The sequence below is a fragment of the Podarcis muralis genome, chromosome 16 (assembly GCF_964188315.1).
Source record: "Podarcis muralis chromosome 16, rPodMur119.hap1.1, whole genome shotgun sequence".
Taxonomy (NCBI): Eukaryota; Metazoa; Chordata; class Lepidosauria; order Squamata; family Lacertidae; genus Podarcis; species Podarcis muralis.
This window is the reverse complement of record NC_135670.1, coordinates 38303853-38322207: the sequence shown is the minus strand read 5'-3', so window position 1 is coordinate 38322207 and position 18355 is coordinate 38303853. Positions and strand designations below refer to the sequence as shown.

The window sequence follows — 18355 nt, the reverse complement described above, 5'->3', positions numbered from 1 at the left end:
AGAACAAGCATCTGATGCGTTGTAATATTATGCTCCTGTTGCCTTTGCAAAAAAAAAAAAAAAAAAGGGGGGGGGGGGTTATTCAAGCATTTTCCCACAATACCTTCTGCTTAAATAGGATGCTATGGTAGGGAGCTGGAAGCCTATAGTCCAATTCCATCTCCCAAGAGGTGTATTAGCAGCCCTCTCCAGCTGCTAAAAAGGTACATGGAGGAAGGGGTTCCTGTGGAAATGGACTTCCTGGTAATCTACTGTGGGGCAACCTTGCTGCTCCCCCCACCCTCAGTGTTAGCTGGATTGATCAAGGTCGTGTGCGAGCAGTCATTAAATATCAAATCACCTTCCTGCTCTGTTTATTTACAGGATTTAAAAACAAAACCTTTGCCACTCCTTGAAAGTTCAAATTTTAAAAGAACAAGAGCAGCAGAATAAGACATCTTCTACAATAGCATGGGCACAGTAAAAACAGAAGCTATGGAGCTATGAAACACACTTTAAGTAAGATGGCTCTGTACACCCTAATTATAAGCTGGGCAGCCTGCAGCTGCAATTCCTACTTGGAGTGTTTGACTTCCTGTTTGAAGGTGGAAGAGATGAGGACCTCTGACCGTTAGGTGAGCTGTATCTTTTGTGTCTGAGTTGGTCTTTGCCTTTCTCTGGGGACCGGTTGGCACTGAGAGCTGTTTCATCAAATCCAACAGTGGGACGTCGAGTGGTTGCTTCTGAAATATACAAGCAATGCAAAAAAGTGGCTTTATTTTTCTTAGGATTTCCCATCCTGCTTTCCCCCTAGAAAAAAAATGGAGTGTTCCCAAATCAGCTTAAGAAAATTAAAACTAACAAGACAAAGATAATCAGACCAATTTCAAAAATTAAACAAACTTGGAAGATGCTTTCAAATTGGAGGGGAATCATAACACATTATTGAAAGCAAGAGAAAAAGATCAAAAGCTCACTGAAAAAACATGTATGAGTCCTGTGCTATGGGTTCTCAAGACCTCCCTACTTCTGGAGAACGTGCCAAAGAATGAGTGATCCAGAGTAAGCTGAAGGAATGGCACCAGGGATTTCTTAGAAAAGGTCTGGGGAGTCTTGCTAGGGGGAGAAGACTCAAGAAAACTGAACACCCACCACTACACTTCCTATGTTTTAGGCACATAAAAGCTTGCATCTCATTTATGAGTTAAAAAGCTGGCTTTTAGCTGGCTTGGCTAGCAATCTCATACAACTCACTTTTTGATCACTCTCCTGCCTTCTCCTCTTATTAACAAGACCAGCTAATTTTATAAGGCTAGCTTCCTTAATACAGTTGAATGACTGGGTCCATCTAGCTTAGTATTGTCGACATCAACTGGCAGTGGCTCGCCATAGTTTCAGACAGACATTCCCAGCCCTATCTGGAGAGGCAGAGGCCTGAGCCTGGGCCCTTCTGCATACAGATAGATGCTCTGCTGTTCTTGCGTATTACATAGCGGCTCTCTGTCCTTTAAAGACTGAGCCAGGCTTATTCTAATCCCTGGGAAGAAAGAAGTAGCAGCAAAACCCTGGGACTGAGGAAACCAAGGAGAAATCAAGGTGACTTACTTGTAGGAGCAGCTGCTTCCTCTTTCTCTGTCTGAGTGGCCCAGTTTTTCAACGTCTTCCTTCCTTCAAGTTCTTTAAAGGCTTTTATGATGGGCGTTTCTGTGACTTGCATTTCTTTTTTTGAAATTTCACTTGTCAGCGACGGATCTGGGGAAGAATCCTTTTCTGGAGGTGTATGGTATCTAGAAGCATACAATGGGATGACACACGTTCAGCATGGGCTGTAATCATGTTGATGACATGTCAAAAGTGTTGCACTCAAAGGATGAAGAAATTTCATAAGCACCAATTTAAATACTTGGGTTGGAGCCACACTAAGGCTGCAATTCTAGTCCAATTTACCTAGCAGTAAGACCTATTGAAATCAACATGGTTATGGTTTTTCTGCTGCGTTCCATTGAAATCAGAGGCACTGAACTTTCAGCTAATTCAATTCTATCCACTTAGGATTTTGGAGTGAAGGGAGATGTACTGGATTATTTGAATTTCTGTCACTGCTGTTGTAAATGTATTTCCATGTCAGGTAAAGGGTGGATTATAAGTATTTTAAATAAATAAAATAAACTCAGTCTGGATCCAACCCACGGCATACAAGGGAGACAAAGGGACAAAAGGGCACAGAAAATGAATTCCCACCTAACTGCAAAGAAATCACAGCAGGCTCATTTTATATCTCCTCCCTGATACAAAGCCCATGAGTGGTGGATTAGGATGAGCCACCAGTGGAAGAGCTCTCCTTATGCTAACAGAGTCCTCTCCTTGGGGAAGAGATTATTTGCCAGTTTAGCATTCAAAGTCACCCTACCTGCAGGAAGTGTATGTTTCTTCCAAACGATTATCTTTGGAGCTCTCTTGGGCTTCCAATGGCTGGCCTGTGAAGATTGAATACTCTGATCCCGGTATCAGCCATTTCCTTCTGCTCACATCAGAGCTTGCTAGCTTGCTTCTAGGCAGAAAACTTGAGAATTAATGGAAAGCTCACGTTTCATTTCTCGTACAGTACAGCATTTTACTAGCCAAAATTAATATGAACAATCATTCCCACACCCTCACAGAGCTAGCTGAGGAAAACAGCTTTAGGAAGCCACTTTGGAAAGTACACAGTAACTAAATTCAAGTGGGAGAAATCTATAGGAAGGTCAAACCATCACAGGGGCTGCTGGGGCTGCTGGGGAGACTGTCCCAGGCACATTTTTCTGAGGGCACACACTACTCCTGCTGCCCTCTCTGAGCCATTCCTGAACCACTTTGTGAGATATTTCAGTCCTTTCGCTTTCCTAGAGGTTTAGGACAATCTCATTTTCTTTTTTAAATCAGCCCTCTACATACCATCCTTCATGGCAGTCACTGTTAAGCACAATATGAAAGGTCCATATAAAGAAGTCTTAAGATGCAAAAATCACCAGAATTTCTTTATAGGGAAATGCAGAATTTATTTACCAACAGACATTCTGAAGGCACCAATTTTAGTAAATGCTCTATCATTTTAACCAAGTATTATTAAACTTAAGCCAGAATGCTAGAATAATTCATTTGGGGGACTAAAGAGTTGATGTAAGGAGCAAGTGTTTTATTTGTACTGCACATAATAATTTATACACCAGAGGTTCATAAGTAGTGTATTAAGACTGAAATGAAATATTGCTGGGTGTCAAGCATAGCAACCAAGTCTGAGACTATCTGAAGAATATTCAACATCCAAAAGTTGAAGTAAAGAACTTTCAGAGATAGTTTGAGAACTGATTTGCTGTAATTCATTAAAATTATTGTTTGGGGGCTGAGTTCTGTGGGGTAGGAGAGAAGTACTTGTTACCCCTAGAGCTGTGGTGGGGTGGGAACTTCAAGCCCAGGGATCAAAGGCAGCTTCCCAGCCTCTAGCCTTCTCCAGGCCACACTCCTCACTGGCTGTAGTCTGTGCCCCCTTTGAGCTCCTGCCTCTTGTGAAGCTATCAGCAGTACCTGCTAAGGGCACCTCATTAAGAGCACCTCTCCATGCCTCTTGCTGGCCTGGAAAGAGATGGGGTGGGCGAATGCTGAAGCCTCTGGTGTTTATATGGCTAGAATGTAGGCCACTATTCCAAAATGTAGGCGCAACATCCATTTATCCACCTGCTTTTGCCTTTGGTACCCCCCAAGTGGTTTCTCCAGGAGTGGAATAAACAATAATAATAATGTGGGGGTTTTTGGGAGGGGGGCTATTGGGTTGTTGTTTTTATTATGTATTTTGTGGTTTTATATCTTGATTTTATTCTGTGAACCGCCCTGAGACCCCCAGGGTATAGGGGGGTATATAAAGTCAATAAATAATACTAATAATAAATGTGACCATTGGGCTGAAAAATATCGCTTAACCCTGTCTGAGTCTTCCCTAGCTGAAACAACACCTGCTCAAGATGATCTTGCATGGTTCATACAATAGACAATCAGACTGCTGTACATACAGCAAGAACACATAGTATCATTGCTACATTACTGAAAATTGATAATTGCAGTAAGTCAGTGGGGATCTTGCTATATCGAGAAAGCCTCTTATTAATGCTTTATTATGCATCTGTTTTGTTGTGATTATTCTGTATCAAGGAAAACTGACTAATAGCTACGTTTATCCTTCTCAAAAATCACAGTTTTGTAAGACACGTATCCTTTACTTTCTCACAAAGTCATATTTATTATTTGCTTACTTGGCATAGGATGTTCTGAAGTGACTGTCTGCAAAATGACGAAATTTGAGCAAGTTTTCATGTTCTAACTGCTTGATCTGAGCTTCAAGTTTCGAGACAGTTCTATAATGGAAGCAAAAATATATTCAGAAACAATGGCATAAAATAAGTTTGATCCAACAACTCTGCCAATCACTGTCAATGCAGATATTTTATAAGCTGGTCTGACTCAGTGCAAGGCAGCTGCTGATGTTCTCACACATTTGTTGTGCCTGGACCAGGAAACTCAAAGTTTTGAAATCACCACCAAAGTGTCACTGGACTTTTTTAAACACTTTTTTAAACAGTTGAAAAAGAACAAAGTGTTGTACACAATTTGAGCTGCAATTCTAGGTGCAAGTACCACAAAACTGTGGGGTTTACTTCTGAGAAGAGCTACATAGTAGTTTAAATATGTTGCATGGTATGAATGCTGCAAATGAATACATAAATCATAGAATTGTAAGTGTCAGGGCCGCCTCAGGTCCCAGCTCACAAGAGACCAACGCCAAGTCCACTTTATTTACAAAAGTCTTTATTGAAGTACATTGTTTGTTCCACAGCCGAGGCGCGCAGCCCCACGTCTGTTACGCTTAGACCGCTGAAGTCCCCTCTGAATCAGTCCCGCCTCTACACCAGTTTAAGAGGCTTGTGCTGGTCCACCTCTTCCTGTCCTTCCTTTTCCGCAGGGTCTTTCTGCCCCCCTGGGTTCCTTCCCTCCTGCATTCCCCTGACGCTGACTCCCCAGACGCCTGTTCCCCCCTCCTCCGTGCTTTGGGACCAGGCTCCTCCTCCGGGCTCTCCGCATTTCCGCGCGCCTCCACATTTGAACTTGGCGCGCGTTCGCTACCCCTGACCTTCCTCTTGACAGTTACACTACTCTCTGTACTACTCTCCGCCCCTTCCGGCAGGACGTCTTGCCCCGATCTCCTTCCCCTCTCTGCTTCCTGCTCTGCTTCGTCTGTCACACTGGGAACTCCACCCTCTTCACTCCGTTCCGGCGGGGAAGCCGGCCCCGATCTCCAACTCCCACTCGGGGTTTCCCTGCTGCTCCCCTGTTCCTGACGAGTCCCCCCTGTGGCTCCCCTTGGCCTGACCAGGGGCGCCCCCTTTTGGGAATCCTCCGATTCACTTGAAAGACTCATGGAAACCCTCAAGTCATTGTCATCCTCCTCCTCCTCGTTCCTGGATTCTTCCCCCTCGCTCTCAGTCTCCTCCCTCATCTGTGCCTCTCTCCCTGAACCCCTGACAGTAAGGGACCCCAAGGGTTACTTAGTCCAACCCCCTGCAATGTAAAAATCTCAGCTAAAGCATCCATGACACATGGCCTTCCAACCTCTGCTTAAAAACCTCCAAGGAAGGAGAGTTCACCACCTTCTGAGGCAGTCTGACCCACTGTCAAACAGCTCTTACCACCGGAAAGTTCTTCCTGATGTTTAGTCAGAATCTCCTTTCTAGTAACTTCAAGCCACTGGATCAAGTCCTACCCTCCAGAGTATGAGAAAACAAGCTTGATCCATCTGTCATCTGACAGCCCCCCAGATATTTGAAGATGGCTATCATACTCCTCAGTTTCCTGTTTTCCAGGCCCAACATACCCAACTCCTTCAACAGTTCCTCATAAGGTTTGGTTTCCAGACCCCTGATGATCTTGGTTGCCCTCCTCTGTAAACGTTCCAGCTTTTCAAAAGCCTTCTTAAATTGTAGCACCCAGAAATGCAGTTATCCAGGTGTGGTCTGACTATGGCAGAATAGAGTGGTACTATTACTTCCCTTGATCTGGACACTAAACTCCTGTTGATGCAGCCTAAAGAGCATTAGCTCTTTTTGCTCCTGCATCAAACTGTTGGCTCATGTTAAGCTTGTGGTCCACCAAAACCCCTAGATGCTTTTCACGTGTATTACAGGCAAGCCAAGTGTTTGCCATCTTATATTTGTGCATCTGGTTCTTCCTGCCTTACATTTGTCCCTGCTGAAATTCATTGTTAGCTTGGGCCCAGTTCTCCGATCTGTTAAGGTGATTTTGAAATTTTTACAACATTATTTGAAGAAGTAACATTTCCCCTCACACAGGATTAAATGGCACATTTACCTTTTCAAATCAGAAATCTGAGTTTGTGCATCCAACAATTTGTTCTCAGTGATGTTTAAGGTATCCTGTAGGGAGGCAGAAAAGGTCACATGCTAAGCGTGCATAAAGTGTAAAGCAAATACAGAATTGGTCTCTCCACTAATCTTGAAAGATTACAACATGTAACTACTATTTATAGGGGCATCAATCCAATTTGGCTTGAGCTTCCTCTGGAGTAAGTTCAGCGCATGTTTTGCTTCATTGTCACTTACCAATAATTAATCTTCATACTTGTACTCTGTCAGGATTGCTGCAGACCAGCAGATCATCTTGGGCCTGCCTTTCTTTCTGGCTTCCTACATGCAGCCATGTTCACTTGCTGAAGCAATCTGTCTTCCTAAATGATTCTCTGGTGCTAAGCACCTTCAGTGCAGGCCTATCTAACTCCCTGCTGCTCTCTCAGCTGAGAGACACTATAATCTGCACAATATGGGTAAATGAATAAGAAGCTTGGTGCACAACAAATTCTATTTATGGCTGGATTAGTGACCACTGGGTAGTTATCATTTCCGATATAGTTAAAATGTCTTGCAGAAAGGCTGAATTCTGAGGAGTAAAAAAATAATAATTCACCCTCCCTCCTTCATGTATCAGTTTCTGTTGAGAGTACAATGCACATCTGGAAGATGTCCCTTATGAATTTAAGGCAATAATCTAGAGAGTGTACATCCCACTGAACTCAGTAAGGCTTTCTTCCAAGCAGACTTCCCTGCATAAGACTTCAGCCCTCCAAAACCCCTCCATCTCTTGGTCCTCTTTATTTAAATACACAGAAAATTCCATAGAATAAAAATTTGGTACAAAGTCAATTTGCTTCTCACCTTTACTCTTTCATGCTCCTTCCCAAGGGATTCATATTCTCCTAAAAGCTACAAAGAAAGAAAAGTAATTACATTTTCCTCCCTCAGTTAGTAATTATACTTTGAAACAGACATCATAGAAAGAAAATGTTTTGGGTGGACAGGATCAAGATGCTTGGACGAGAATCCTGCCCTCCTAAAAATAACAGCAAATGTTCAAATAGGCAAGGATGTTAGCTCTGTGATGAATATGAATACTAATGATCTGCTCCCCTCTAGCATTAGAGAAAATTCTTCAAGACTACAGATTTCAACAACTGCAGTGCTATACAGATAACCTACTAAGCTTTACTCAGTTCCATTATCAGGCATGTCCAACAAAACAGAATTGAAACAAATTCCCTCAACTTTTTGATGAATTTCAGCCTACCCCTAGTTGTTCTAAAAATAAAAAATAAAAAAAATACCCCAAGGAGGAACCTAGAATTAGTTTAGAAATACCAGAAATACAAAGTGTGAACTAAGACAGCACATCTATTTAGTTGCTAGAGACAGAAAAGAAACTGAGTAGGCAGAGACACCAAAAGATCTGCCTCCCCAGCTGCTGAATATCAACACTTAGCCATCTGGAATTAAACAGAATAGAAAAATGCTCCCCCCAATGCCTTTAGAAGTCACAATTTCTTTGTTAAAAGCTGCATACCACAAAGGTACTATTGTTTTAGTAGAGACAATTGAAGTACGGAGACATTTCCATTAAGGGCTAGCCAAATCTGCAGTGTCCAGAAAGTGGTTCCTATTACAAAGTTCCAGGAATATCATCTCAATTAGAGGTTCATTCAAGCAGCTGCTTGATTATAGTGGGGCTCTCATTTGACCTCACAAATGGATTGTTCAGCTGAATTTACTCAAGCATCCAAGTTACCCTGTTTTTTCCAACCTACATTTTGGAACATTTTATTTTCTTCCTTTAACTTGGCATCTTTATTATCTGAGAGCTTGTAGGCTTTTTCAAATGCTTCTTCTAGATCTTTAAGCCTCCTCTTCAGGCGGCTGATGGTGTTATCTTTCTCTTTACCACTGGTGCGCATTTCCTCAATACGTTCCTGCAAAGCCTTGGTGGTATTGCTGACAGCACAGAAGCGCTCTTTCCAGTCTGTCTGAAACAAAAGAAGGCCAAGTATCAGACAGGTACACACATAAACAGAAAACAGAAGCCTACTTTGAAAACAGAAGCAGAACCAAAGCTAAGGAATATAATGTCTTGAGACACAAGATATAAGATTCAGACAAAACATGTTCTCGTTTTTATTATTGCTTGCAAGCTTTAGGAGAGATACCAGTAACATGCAGTGGATATAAACACAACATACTAACAGATCTGATCCAGTAGAGGGTAGATACATCGTCTGCAGAGAGCTTGCACAGGGCCCAATAGAGCTGTTTCCCTGTTTTCTCCCACATGTAAGCTCACAGGCACCACAAGGGGACGCTGCAGTCCTCCCTCTATGTCCCAGGAAAATCTCCTGAGTTGCTATTCCACATGGGCATTAAGAAATAGTTGTGTTTTCATTCTCCTTGTTTCTTCTCTTCCCTCCCCATACAGTGGTACCTCAGGTTAAGAACTTAATTAATTCTGGAGGTGCGTTCTTAACCTGAAACTGTTCTTAACCTGAGGTACCACTTTAGCTAATGGGGCCTCCTCGCTGCTGCTGTGCCACCACTGCACTATTTCTGTTCTCATCCTGAAGCAAAGTTCTTAACCTGAGGTACTATTTCTGGGTTAGCGGAGTCTGTAACCTGAAGCGTCTGTAACCCGAGGTACCACTATATTGCTTTCCTTTTCTATCAAACCTTTTAGAATGAAAGTCTGGGGCCTGGGCCATTTTAGTCTTTCCACAGCACCTATAAAAACATTAAGTGCTTTAGAAATAATAAAATTATCCACACTTTAAGTCGTAATGGGTTGTATTAAGGTTTATTATCAATTATATTTTAGTGCTTATATTGCAAATAAGAAGCTTTCTGGTGAAAGGCAAGATTGACTGATTATTTGTTTATTTAAAGCCAAACCTAGTAACTAGGATTCTAGCAGGGAATCAAGGAGACCCCAGGGAAAGGAGGCATCGCTACAAGAACTGCTGACTTGTGACAGATAAGGACTCCCAAGTTCCAGCAGAAAAACATACCGCTCAGAGGGCTGACAGATCAGACTTGTATCGTCTCGCTTGGTAATCTTTCTATATAACTGAGCTCAATTTGACTCATGACATGCACTTACCACTTCTGTTTCCAGAGTGCTATTTTTATCTTCAAGTGCTCTCATGCGATTATTAGCTTTATCCAATGCTGCCTGTAAGTGGTCACATCTAAAAATGAAAATAAAGCCATGAAAATGATAGAAATGAAAACAAGATTTTTCAGTATTTTTAGCTGAGTTGCCTAACTAGGCTATGAGAGTGTGACCAAAACTGCATTTGAAAATGATTTGAACCCAGGCACTGTATAGCTAGTTTCTAAAGCTACAATAGTCTTCTTTCCAAAAATGGCATGTACAACAAACATTGAAGAAATAGTTCCACTTCCAGCTAAGCAGCATAAACAAGTTACCTTGAAGATTTGTGCTAGAGGAATTCTGTATGTGAATAACAGCATTTATCTCTTTTCTCTGTCTAAAACTCATCCCTAATTAACGGGCATCTCAAAGATTCCACATTATGTATTTTCATGTAGCCATCAATATCTGTGCCCTAGATCTTAAAAGTGAAGGAAGCAATATACAGAAAGAGTTGCTCCAGGAAACAACTATTTTGAAAGGAGACAGAGACAGAGAGACAGACACACAGAGATGGGGGGGGGGGGGGGCTGAGAAATATGCACATTGTTCCAAGCAGCTCTATTACCTGTCAGTAAGATTTTGATTGATCTTCTCAAAGTCTTCTGAATGAGGTTTATGGCTTGCCTCCAGCTGCTGTTTTAAGCTTTGAATTTCTGAATCATAATAAGCTCGTAGATCAGCAATATGCCGGGCATGTTTTTCTCTCAAATTCTGCCTAATCCTGTTTTTTAAGAATAAAAATATGTCATAATGCATTTGCAACACTATTTTTTAGAGACAGAAAATGACCATCCTGGCACGTGTTTTCCACAGATGGTGAACTACAGCTACTGAAATTTGCCTCCACAAACAGATGCCAAGTGATCTTCCCCACCAAAGCACTTGTATAACAGTGCATGTGCACAACTAGTTCTGAATGCAGAAGCTCTGATGGGTGTTTCTTGAACAGTAGTGTCCCCATGGTACATGGCAAGCCTTTTTTGAAAGAGAGAAGTTAAAAAGCATCTTGATATAGCAGAAGATGTGGGACGCTCTACTGTTCAAGGCAAACAAGCCAGAGTCTCGTTCAAGCTCACACATTCTGAACTAACTCTCCAAATTAAGTACCATGGCTGGAATATCTGTGCAATCCAATGACAATATAAAGCAAAACCAAATGCTTCAGTTTCTAGTCTCTGGTTCTCAGATTTTTCATGTAAGAATAGTAGTCACAAATCAATAGTTTATTTCTTTCCTTTTCCTATGCATAAGAACCACATAAAGAGTCCTGCTAGATAAAAAGCAAATCTGCCATGTCATAGGAAGATGTCAGACCAACTGGTGCATCTAGTTCAGTATTATCTACACTGTCTGCAAGCAGCTCTCCAGGATTTTAGCCAGGGCTTTCGTCCAGCTCTATCTAGAAATGCTGGAGACTGAACCTGGGACCTTCCACACACTGCACAAATTGAGATTGGAAGTCTCAGTAAAAAGAACAGTCTGCATTTCCAATTGCACAGATACTGCTTTTTCTGCTACCGTATTTTCCGCTCTATAGGACACACTTTTCCCCCCGCGCTCCGGAGGCTTTGTGTTGCTTTCGCTGAAGCCACCTGAAGCCCCCAGAGCGTAGGGAACTCACGCTGTGCTCCAGGCAGCTATCCGCAAGCCTTCGGAGTGCAGCAGGAGTTCCCGCTGCGCTCCGAAGGCTTGCGGATAGCAGCCTGAAGCCTGGAGAGCGAGAGGTCGGTGCACACCGATCCCTCTTGCTCTCCAGGCTTCGCTGGAGAGGCACTGCACAGTTTTCCCTCTCTGCGCAGCAAAGCAGGAGGAGAAATGGAAGGGGCTCTGTTTCTCCTCCGCTTCGCTGAAGGGGTGCTGAGCAGAGAGGAGAAGAATTTTCCCCCCCCCCCCCCCGTTCTCCCCCTCCTATGGTCCGGTGTGTCCTATAGAGCGAAAAATACGGTAAGTAGCAAAGCTTTCAATTTAAGCAAATGCATTTCCTTCTTTGAAGTACAATACAAAGTATTTTGAAGTTTTCTTGTAGTCTGTAAGCAAAAGACACTTCAACTGGGCTTCCCTTGCTGCAAACGTTTGGCGAATCGGGGCAAAATGTATTCTAATAAAAAAATAAATCTGAAAGACAGCCCGGGGAGGTTGCTACTTAAGAAAAAACTGCAATCTGAAAATCACTATTGGGAAAAATACCTTGTGAGGGTTCTGAGGAATGACAGCCAGTGAGGAAAAGGCAATGCACCTCCAATTTCCACTCAAAATTGCAGTTCCCTAGGCGGCTTTTGATTATGAACATTCTGAGCCATTCTTACATATATTTTTAAGGTGTAGCCTGCCTGCAGGGTGGAAAGTGGCTAACTTGGTGTGTGCTTTTTTAATTGGTTAAAACAGACATGATAACAGAAGACTTGTTCATTTAAATCCAGGTCTGCCCAATCATGTTTAAAGTAGATAGGGGAGTGAGTGGCACAGATGAAGAGTGCTAACCCACCTCCTCCCAGTTTAACTCCCCAACTAAGTTTCAAGTATCTAGAAGGGACACAGCTCAGCTCCCTTTGTCCACGTTTCCCTGTGTTCTAAACAGGCAGGTTTGTTGGCATCATATCTAGTCTGGTCCTTAGTCTGAGATCTCCTCAAATGACATAATCCAGCCTGAATCCAAGTTAGCCACTTTCCACAAAACTGAAACTCAAGCCTTGCAAATAAATTTAGAATAAGCTATCGGGTGTGGTCTGAAGGCACATAAGACTTTAGCACTTTGCAGAAAGACTTCATGAGACCTCCTATGAACCACAAGTATGCCACTTGGGGTTCCATGATGGAAGAACAGTTGAATATAAATGTAGAAAAACAGATAAGCTACATGCTTTCTAGCCGCCCCCCCCCATGGTTACGATAATATTTGGTCTCTAAAGAAAGTTTCGACAGGTTTTGTGGCCTGGTCACCTGACTACAATTCAAACTCATCACAGGCAGCCAGAAGTGACTGCTTTCAGGCGTGTAATAATGCTTAGTATTTTCATTTAACTCAACGGAAGGCTTCAGGAAAGGAAAGTAAGCAGACGTTTCAAATTACAGTGGTACCTCGAGTTAAGTACTTAATTCGTTCCAGAGGTCCGTTCTTAACCTGAAGACCACTTTAGCTAATGAGGCCTCCTTCTGCTGCCGTGCCGCCGGAGCACGATTTCTGTTCTCATCCTGAAGCAAAGTTCTTAACCCGACATACTATTTCTGGGTTAGCGGAGTCTGTAACCTGAAGCGTCTGTAACCTGAAGCGTCTGTAACCCGAGGTACCACTGTACTGAATACTGCAATGCTTATTTAAAGGTCAACATTCTTACTGACATCAGCCTTACTTGGAGAATACCACAGGATCTTCCATGCATGTCACTGAAATATTGTATTCCGGCAAACTATTACTGGCAGATGGAGGCTGGGAGTGGGGAGCTGAAGATGGCGTGAGTGTCAAGTTGTCATCCTCTTCGGTGTTTAAGAACTCATTGCTTGGACGACAAGAACTGCTGGCGTTAGTTTCATTCTGGAACATGCAAGTATTCCAGGGGTCACTGTGCAAAGCTGTTGCACTCAGAGTGTATTTTGGAGACCCAGGAGACAGAGGTGATGTTACTGTGCTTATGTGAGACAATGAATCGGAGTCTGAATGCATGAAAAAAGGAGGATCTGCCATAGAGTCTGGAGAAAACATAACCCTGTCAGGTGTCCCATAGAAGGAGGGCGGAGGCGGTCCTGGATTCTGATGGCCAGGTTTCATGTGCAATGTTGGGTCGAGGGTCAGGATCTGGGAAACAAAGATCACAGTGATTAGAATTGAAAAATATCTGTGGTCAACTATCTGGTGAAGCAGCTTTCATTTTGATATAAAAAACAAGAAGTTTCTGAAATTTTTAAGAGAGAAGTTACAGCTGTAATTTCATAATAGTATGTGCATAGCTGGGGAGAGAACAATGTTAGTTACTTAAATCTGTGAGCTGCATTTAAGCTTGCAGCTTCTGCTTGAAAGTTAAGCTGCTCATTTCTTGCCATGTTTTGTTAAGTGTGGAAGGTGAAATTATTGACAACGCCCACCCCCTTGTTGCGTGTTCCTGATTTAATAAGGAACAAAGAACCATCTGATTTTGTGATCAATAGCACAGGGGTGTGTGTGTGTGTGTAGGTATGTATACACTTTGCAAAGATCTAATTATTGGGCTTGTGTCAAGGGAGTACTTCACTATATTTTGGAGTCTGGAACAGATGAGTTTTGTCAGGGAAAAGGGTGATATTTTTATATACATACACATACATACACACACACACACACACACAGAGAGAGAGAGAGAGAGAGAGAGAGAGAAAGAGAGAGAGAGAGAGAGAGAGAGAGAGAGAGAGAGAGAGAGAGAGAGAGAATCTTAAGTGTGAGGAAGCATGGAAGGCTTCCAATCCAACATATGGCGCTGAAATAAAATTACCTCAGGAGGGTGAGTTGATTGTGAGGGCGAAAGGTTCCAGTCTACAAACTGTTTACATTCCCTTTGTTTCTTATGATAAATTTCCTTTAAGGATGATGGCTTCATCTCATCACCGGAAGACAACTAAAAAAAAAAGTAATTAAGATTTGTTTAAACACCCATCATATTTAATGCAAAGAAAGATGCCAAAGTGAACTTAAACATTTGGGGGAGGGGGAAGTGAATACAGTAGTGCCAATTCAAGTTCCAATGTGTGGTCTAAAGTATTATTGTTATATTATTAATATAATAATTATTAATAATTTATTGTTGTTATTGTTATATTTGTCATGTGCTTTTCTCAGAAAGTGACTCAAAGCAACTTACATTAAAAACATTTAAGAACAATCAATTACAAACCTAAACACCTATTACAAACCTATTTTATGTGCCTGCCCATTTATACCAACAGCTCTAGATACATATGATGCTAAATCAAAGTCTGAAATAAATCCTGGTTTACCATGAACAAGCAGCATACTAGTGCATGCTGCTCAATCGTGCCTGCTTTACTCCTCCCCTTTCAAAGAGTGGAAACAAGCCGCAGAGGGCCTGGCTTACTGTTATGTGTGAAAGCTCACTTGAGTTAGCTTCCTAACAAACCAAGAATAAGGGATCATACACAATGCTAAGCTAGTCACTTCATAGTTTGTTTTCTCATGCAATAAAAGGAGACACAAAGTAGGCACAACTGAGTTGTTGGCCCTAGAATGCTGCTTGTTCAAGGTAAACCATTATTTATTTCTGATTATTACTTACCTTTCGGGCCATGAGTAGGCTCCTCCTACTTTAGGGAAATGGGAAAGTATGTGCCCACAGTAATTCTATGAGAACATAGCCAAAAAAGGGGTGGGCTGTTGTAAATTAATGATAAAAATATTACTATCAATGAGCAATTTAAAAAAATACTCTAAAAGCTGAATAAAATCTTGGAAATTTTCTAAGACCTTTCCTGGAACTGTCAACTTTAATAAATAAATAAAGGGAATAAACCTATAGCCTAGGAGTAGCTCACATAACGCCTTCTGGATATTGCTGGACTACAGCTCCCATCATCCCTGACAATTAGGCCTTGTTGCCTGGGACTGGAGCTAGGAATCCCAACAACAACAAAAACAACTGAAGGGCACAACGTTGGCGACTTCTGCTGTAGCCCTTTCATTTATGGAGATGTACGAAAAAGCAGAAGTCTACCTTGATTCTTAGTAAGACACAAAGCTGCTTCTGCCTCCTAGTGTTCAGGACAGTAAGTGCAAGGATACTTTGATTTGCTTGGATTGCCGTAATCAATCAACCAACAGAACAACCTAAGGGCTCCCTACAATCAGGTTTCTCTTGTTTTGTATTGACTTACGATGCCCCACTCCTGGGTACTTTCATATTCCTCCAGCCCAATCCCCTACAAAAATTCTAGCTACAGGAATGGAGCAATGTATGGCAACCAGAGCATATGTAAATGTCAAGGATCCCTGGTTCAGGCCAATTTCATTCAGTTTTAGCAAAAGCAGTTTTCTCCTCTTTTATCTGGGTTGTTTTTTAAAAAAGAAGGGTACATAATGCTTTTAGTTCATAGTGCAGCAAATTCTGCTCAAAAGGAAAGCAGAGCTCAGCAACTCAAGTACTTGTTGTATGGTTTCTTTTTAAAAACAAGGAGTGATGATAAATCAAGAAGAGGCAAGCATAACTTTAAACAGGGCCAAACCGGAGGAGGCACTGATCATGTAAATTTAAAAAGCCATTCGTACAATTCTTGAAGTAAATGGGAGGCAAGGGGGAGACTGATCTGGAGTAAGAGCTCGGGGGTATAGAAAGGATGTAATACTCTCCACCCCCACCCCCCATCCCCACCCTGATATGGACCAGCCACCCTACACCTGCTATTTATTTTATTTATTCCTTTTCCATATATGCAGGATTAGAATGACAGAAGCAAACTGCTAAGTGAAAACCACTGTTCCAAGGCATGATTGGCTGAAAAGGGAAAAAGGGAAATCATGACTCTTTTCTTAGCACTGAAATTTATCCATCTAGGTAAACATAATAATACTGTAAATCACAGAAATGACAAGGCCTTCAGAATTTTTTAAAGGTCAGCTATTATTATCTGCTGTAGCCAGAATTCAATTATTTGAAAGCATTTCCTTTCATGTTTTCTGCCTCTTTTTATTATAGATTTGCTTAGTTTTTAAGAAAGGTGCATCAAAGTCTCATGAAACAGAACTTCAGAAACCATCCATTCCTGTCAACAGATACAATTTGCAACAGCCAACTTATAGCAAAGAATTAGAATTAGAAGCTTGGCACAAGAGCTACTGGAGACAATATATTCATTTTAAATGAGCCCTGAAGGTCTTGAAACCCTTTTGCTAAGGCCATGTCTCGCCTTCTCCTGTCCTGTATTGGCTCCCTGCCACCTTTTTCAACACTCCTGAGTTGCTACATGGATAGTTGTCCTCTCTCATTCCCCTTCATTCACCTCCCTAGTCACTCTACATAAGTATATCCATTTTTATTTTCCAACTCCTATGGCAGTTCTGAGTAAAAAATAATAAAATGATTAGTCACATTTATCAGAACCTATCAGTTATGAACACTAAATAAAAGTTTCAGGAGGTGGTTAAGAAAGCACAAAAAACTGTTCCTGTGTTAACTGCTAGAAATAGACAGGATCATTAAGGTTGTCCAAGAAAATATCAACAGCTAATGAACCCAGTTATGAACCATAGCCATTTGCTTTTTAATAATAATATTTTATTTATATCCCACCCTCCCCAGCTGAAGTCGGGCTCAGAGTGGCTAGCAACAATAAAAGTAACACAGCATTCTAAAATCAATTCATTTTAAAATCAAATTAATGGCAACCATTGGGCTAGAGTTCTGTGAGGATTACCAAAGGACTGTGCCTTGGCCAAAGGCCTAGTAGAACAGCTCTGTCTTGCAGGCCTTGCGGAAAGATGTCAAGTCCCACAGGGCCCTAGTCTTTCGTATTTATTCTGCCTTTGGGCCTGAGTCAAATGTCTCTTACTGAAAACAATCCTTAACCCTGCAGCAGGTAATTCAAACCCACCCATCCACAACAACTTGAACAACGGTCCACTTTCTCAAATGCCCTAGATCCTTGAAGCAATAGGAGAGAGAAAAGGGGCCTGTTTCTCAGCTCCCCTAAATAAACTGGCTGTGTGGCAAATACCTGCCAACCGATCCAAACAGCAACAGTGGCTGAACAGGGGGAAAACATTCTAACATGCATTAAACTACCAAAGCAAACACTACACAAAAGATACCTGGTCCGAGGACATCTTTGTTGCAAATGCACTAAATTCATTTCTGAAGTTCTCAGGCAAAGTATGGTACGTTTCCTTCTCATCTAGTTTCCAGTATGTCAATCCTGAAATGGAGAAATATATCAAAGTTTACTTCTGTATAGAAAAGAGCTGTGAAGCCTGACATTACTTTTTTTGATTTTCACATTACGGGTGCAAATTCGCAACATTATGAAAAACTCATGTCTGAAATGTTATGCTTCAGAGCTTTAGCAGTAATAGGGTTTGACATGAAATAATGTTAAAGATAATGTATTAATATTGCAGCGAACTCTGGGGAAACTAGTGCTGAGAATGTAATGAGAATATTTGTCCTTAACCATATTTCAACATTATCTCCATCTAAATCAGTCCTTCCTTATCCTGATTTAAACAGCAACACTAGTTCATTGAATCTGAATAAAGAACAGTTGGCCTCCTTACACTTTTCACTCACATTTGCAACATGAGAAGCAACATCATAGCCGTTTGCTATGAAAATGGGGCATAAATTCTATAACAAAAGGATTACATTTTAAAAACAACTGGCATTCTTCATGTTTTTTCTCTTATCCTACTCTCCCAAGCTTATTGTGCTTGGGGCAAAATAAAGTCGTTTGCCAGTTTTACTATTTGGAAGGTGTGCAGAGGAAGGCCACCAAGATCAGGAAACCAAGCCTTATGAGGAATGGCTGAGGGAACTGTGTATGTTGAGCCTGGTAAAGAGGCTGTCACATGGAGCAAGCTTGTTTTCATGTGACAGCCTCTTTACCAGGCTCAACATACACAGTTCCCTCAGCCATTCCTCATAAGGCTTGGTTTCAAGAACATTATAAAAAAATACCCATTTCCCCATAAACCTGTTATGCTGATTTATATGTATACATTTGTCATACGTTAGCTTAATCACAGTTACTATGGACCAAATTATCTCAATCCCTGCAGATATAGCAGGAGATATGCTTCTTTCCCAATGTTTATGGGGTAAAGTTTTTATTA

The 18355-nt window shown here is 41.6% G+C and overlaps 1 protein-coding gene across 10 annotated transcripts in view; it reads right to left on the bottom strand.

Annotated features, from left to right (window-relative positions):
• MPHOSPH9 (M-phase phosphoprotein 9) overlaps positions 1-18355 on the bottom strand; it is a 43859-nt gene that overhangs the window by 5753 nt on the left and 19751 nt on the right. For 8 of the 10 annotated variants that reach the window (XM_077920819.1, XM_077920824.1, XM_077920821.1 and 5 more), the window contains 12 exons: positions 17339-17442; positions 14016-14138; positions 12903-13345; positions 10118-10273; positions 9496-9583; positions 8159-8374; positions 7236-7283; positions 6376-6440; positions 4266-4367; positions 2390-2542; positions 1585-1766; positions 558-722 (listed from right to left, as the gene is read on the bottom strand). In XM_077920819.1, coding sequence (XP_077776945.1) covers positions 558-722; positions 1585-1766; positions 2390-2542; positions 4266-4367; positions 6376-6440; positions 7236-7283; positions 8159-8374; positions 9496-9583; positions 10118-10273; positions 12903-13345; positions 14016-14138; positions 17339-17442 — 1845 coding nt within the window. The remainder of the gene's footprint in view (positions 1-557; positions 723-1584; positions 1767-2389; positions 2543-4265; positions 4368-6375; positions 6441-7235; positions 7284-8158; positions 8375-9495; positions 9584-10117; positions 10274-12902; positions 13346-14015; positions 14139-17338; positions 17443-18355) is intronic. The other 2 variants (XM_077920823.1, XM_028710368.2) reach the window with 2 other exon arrangements.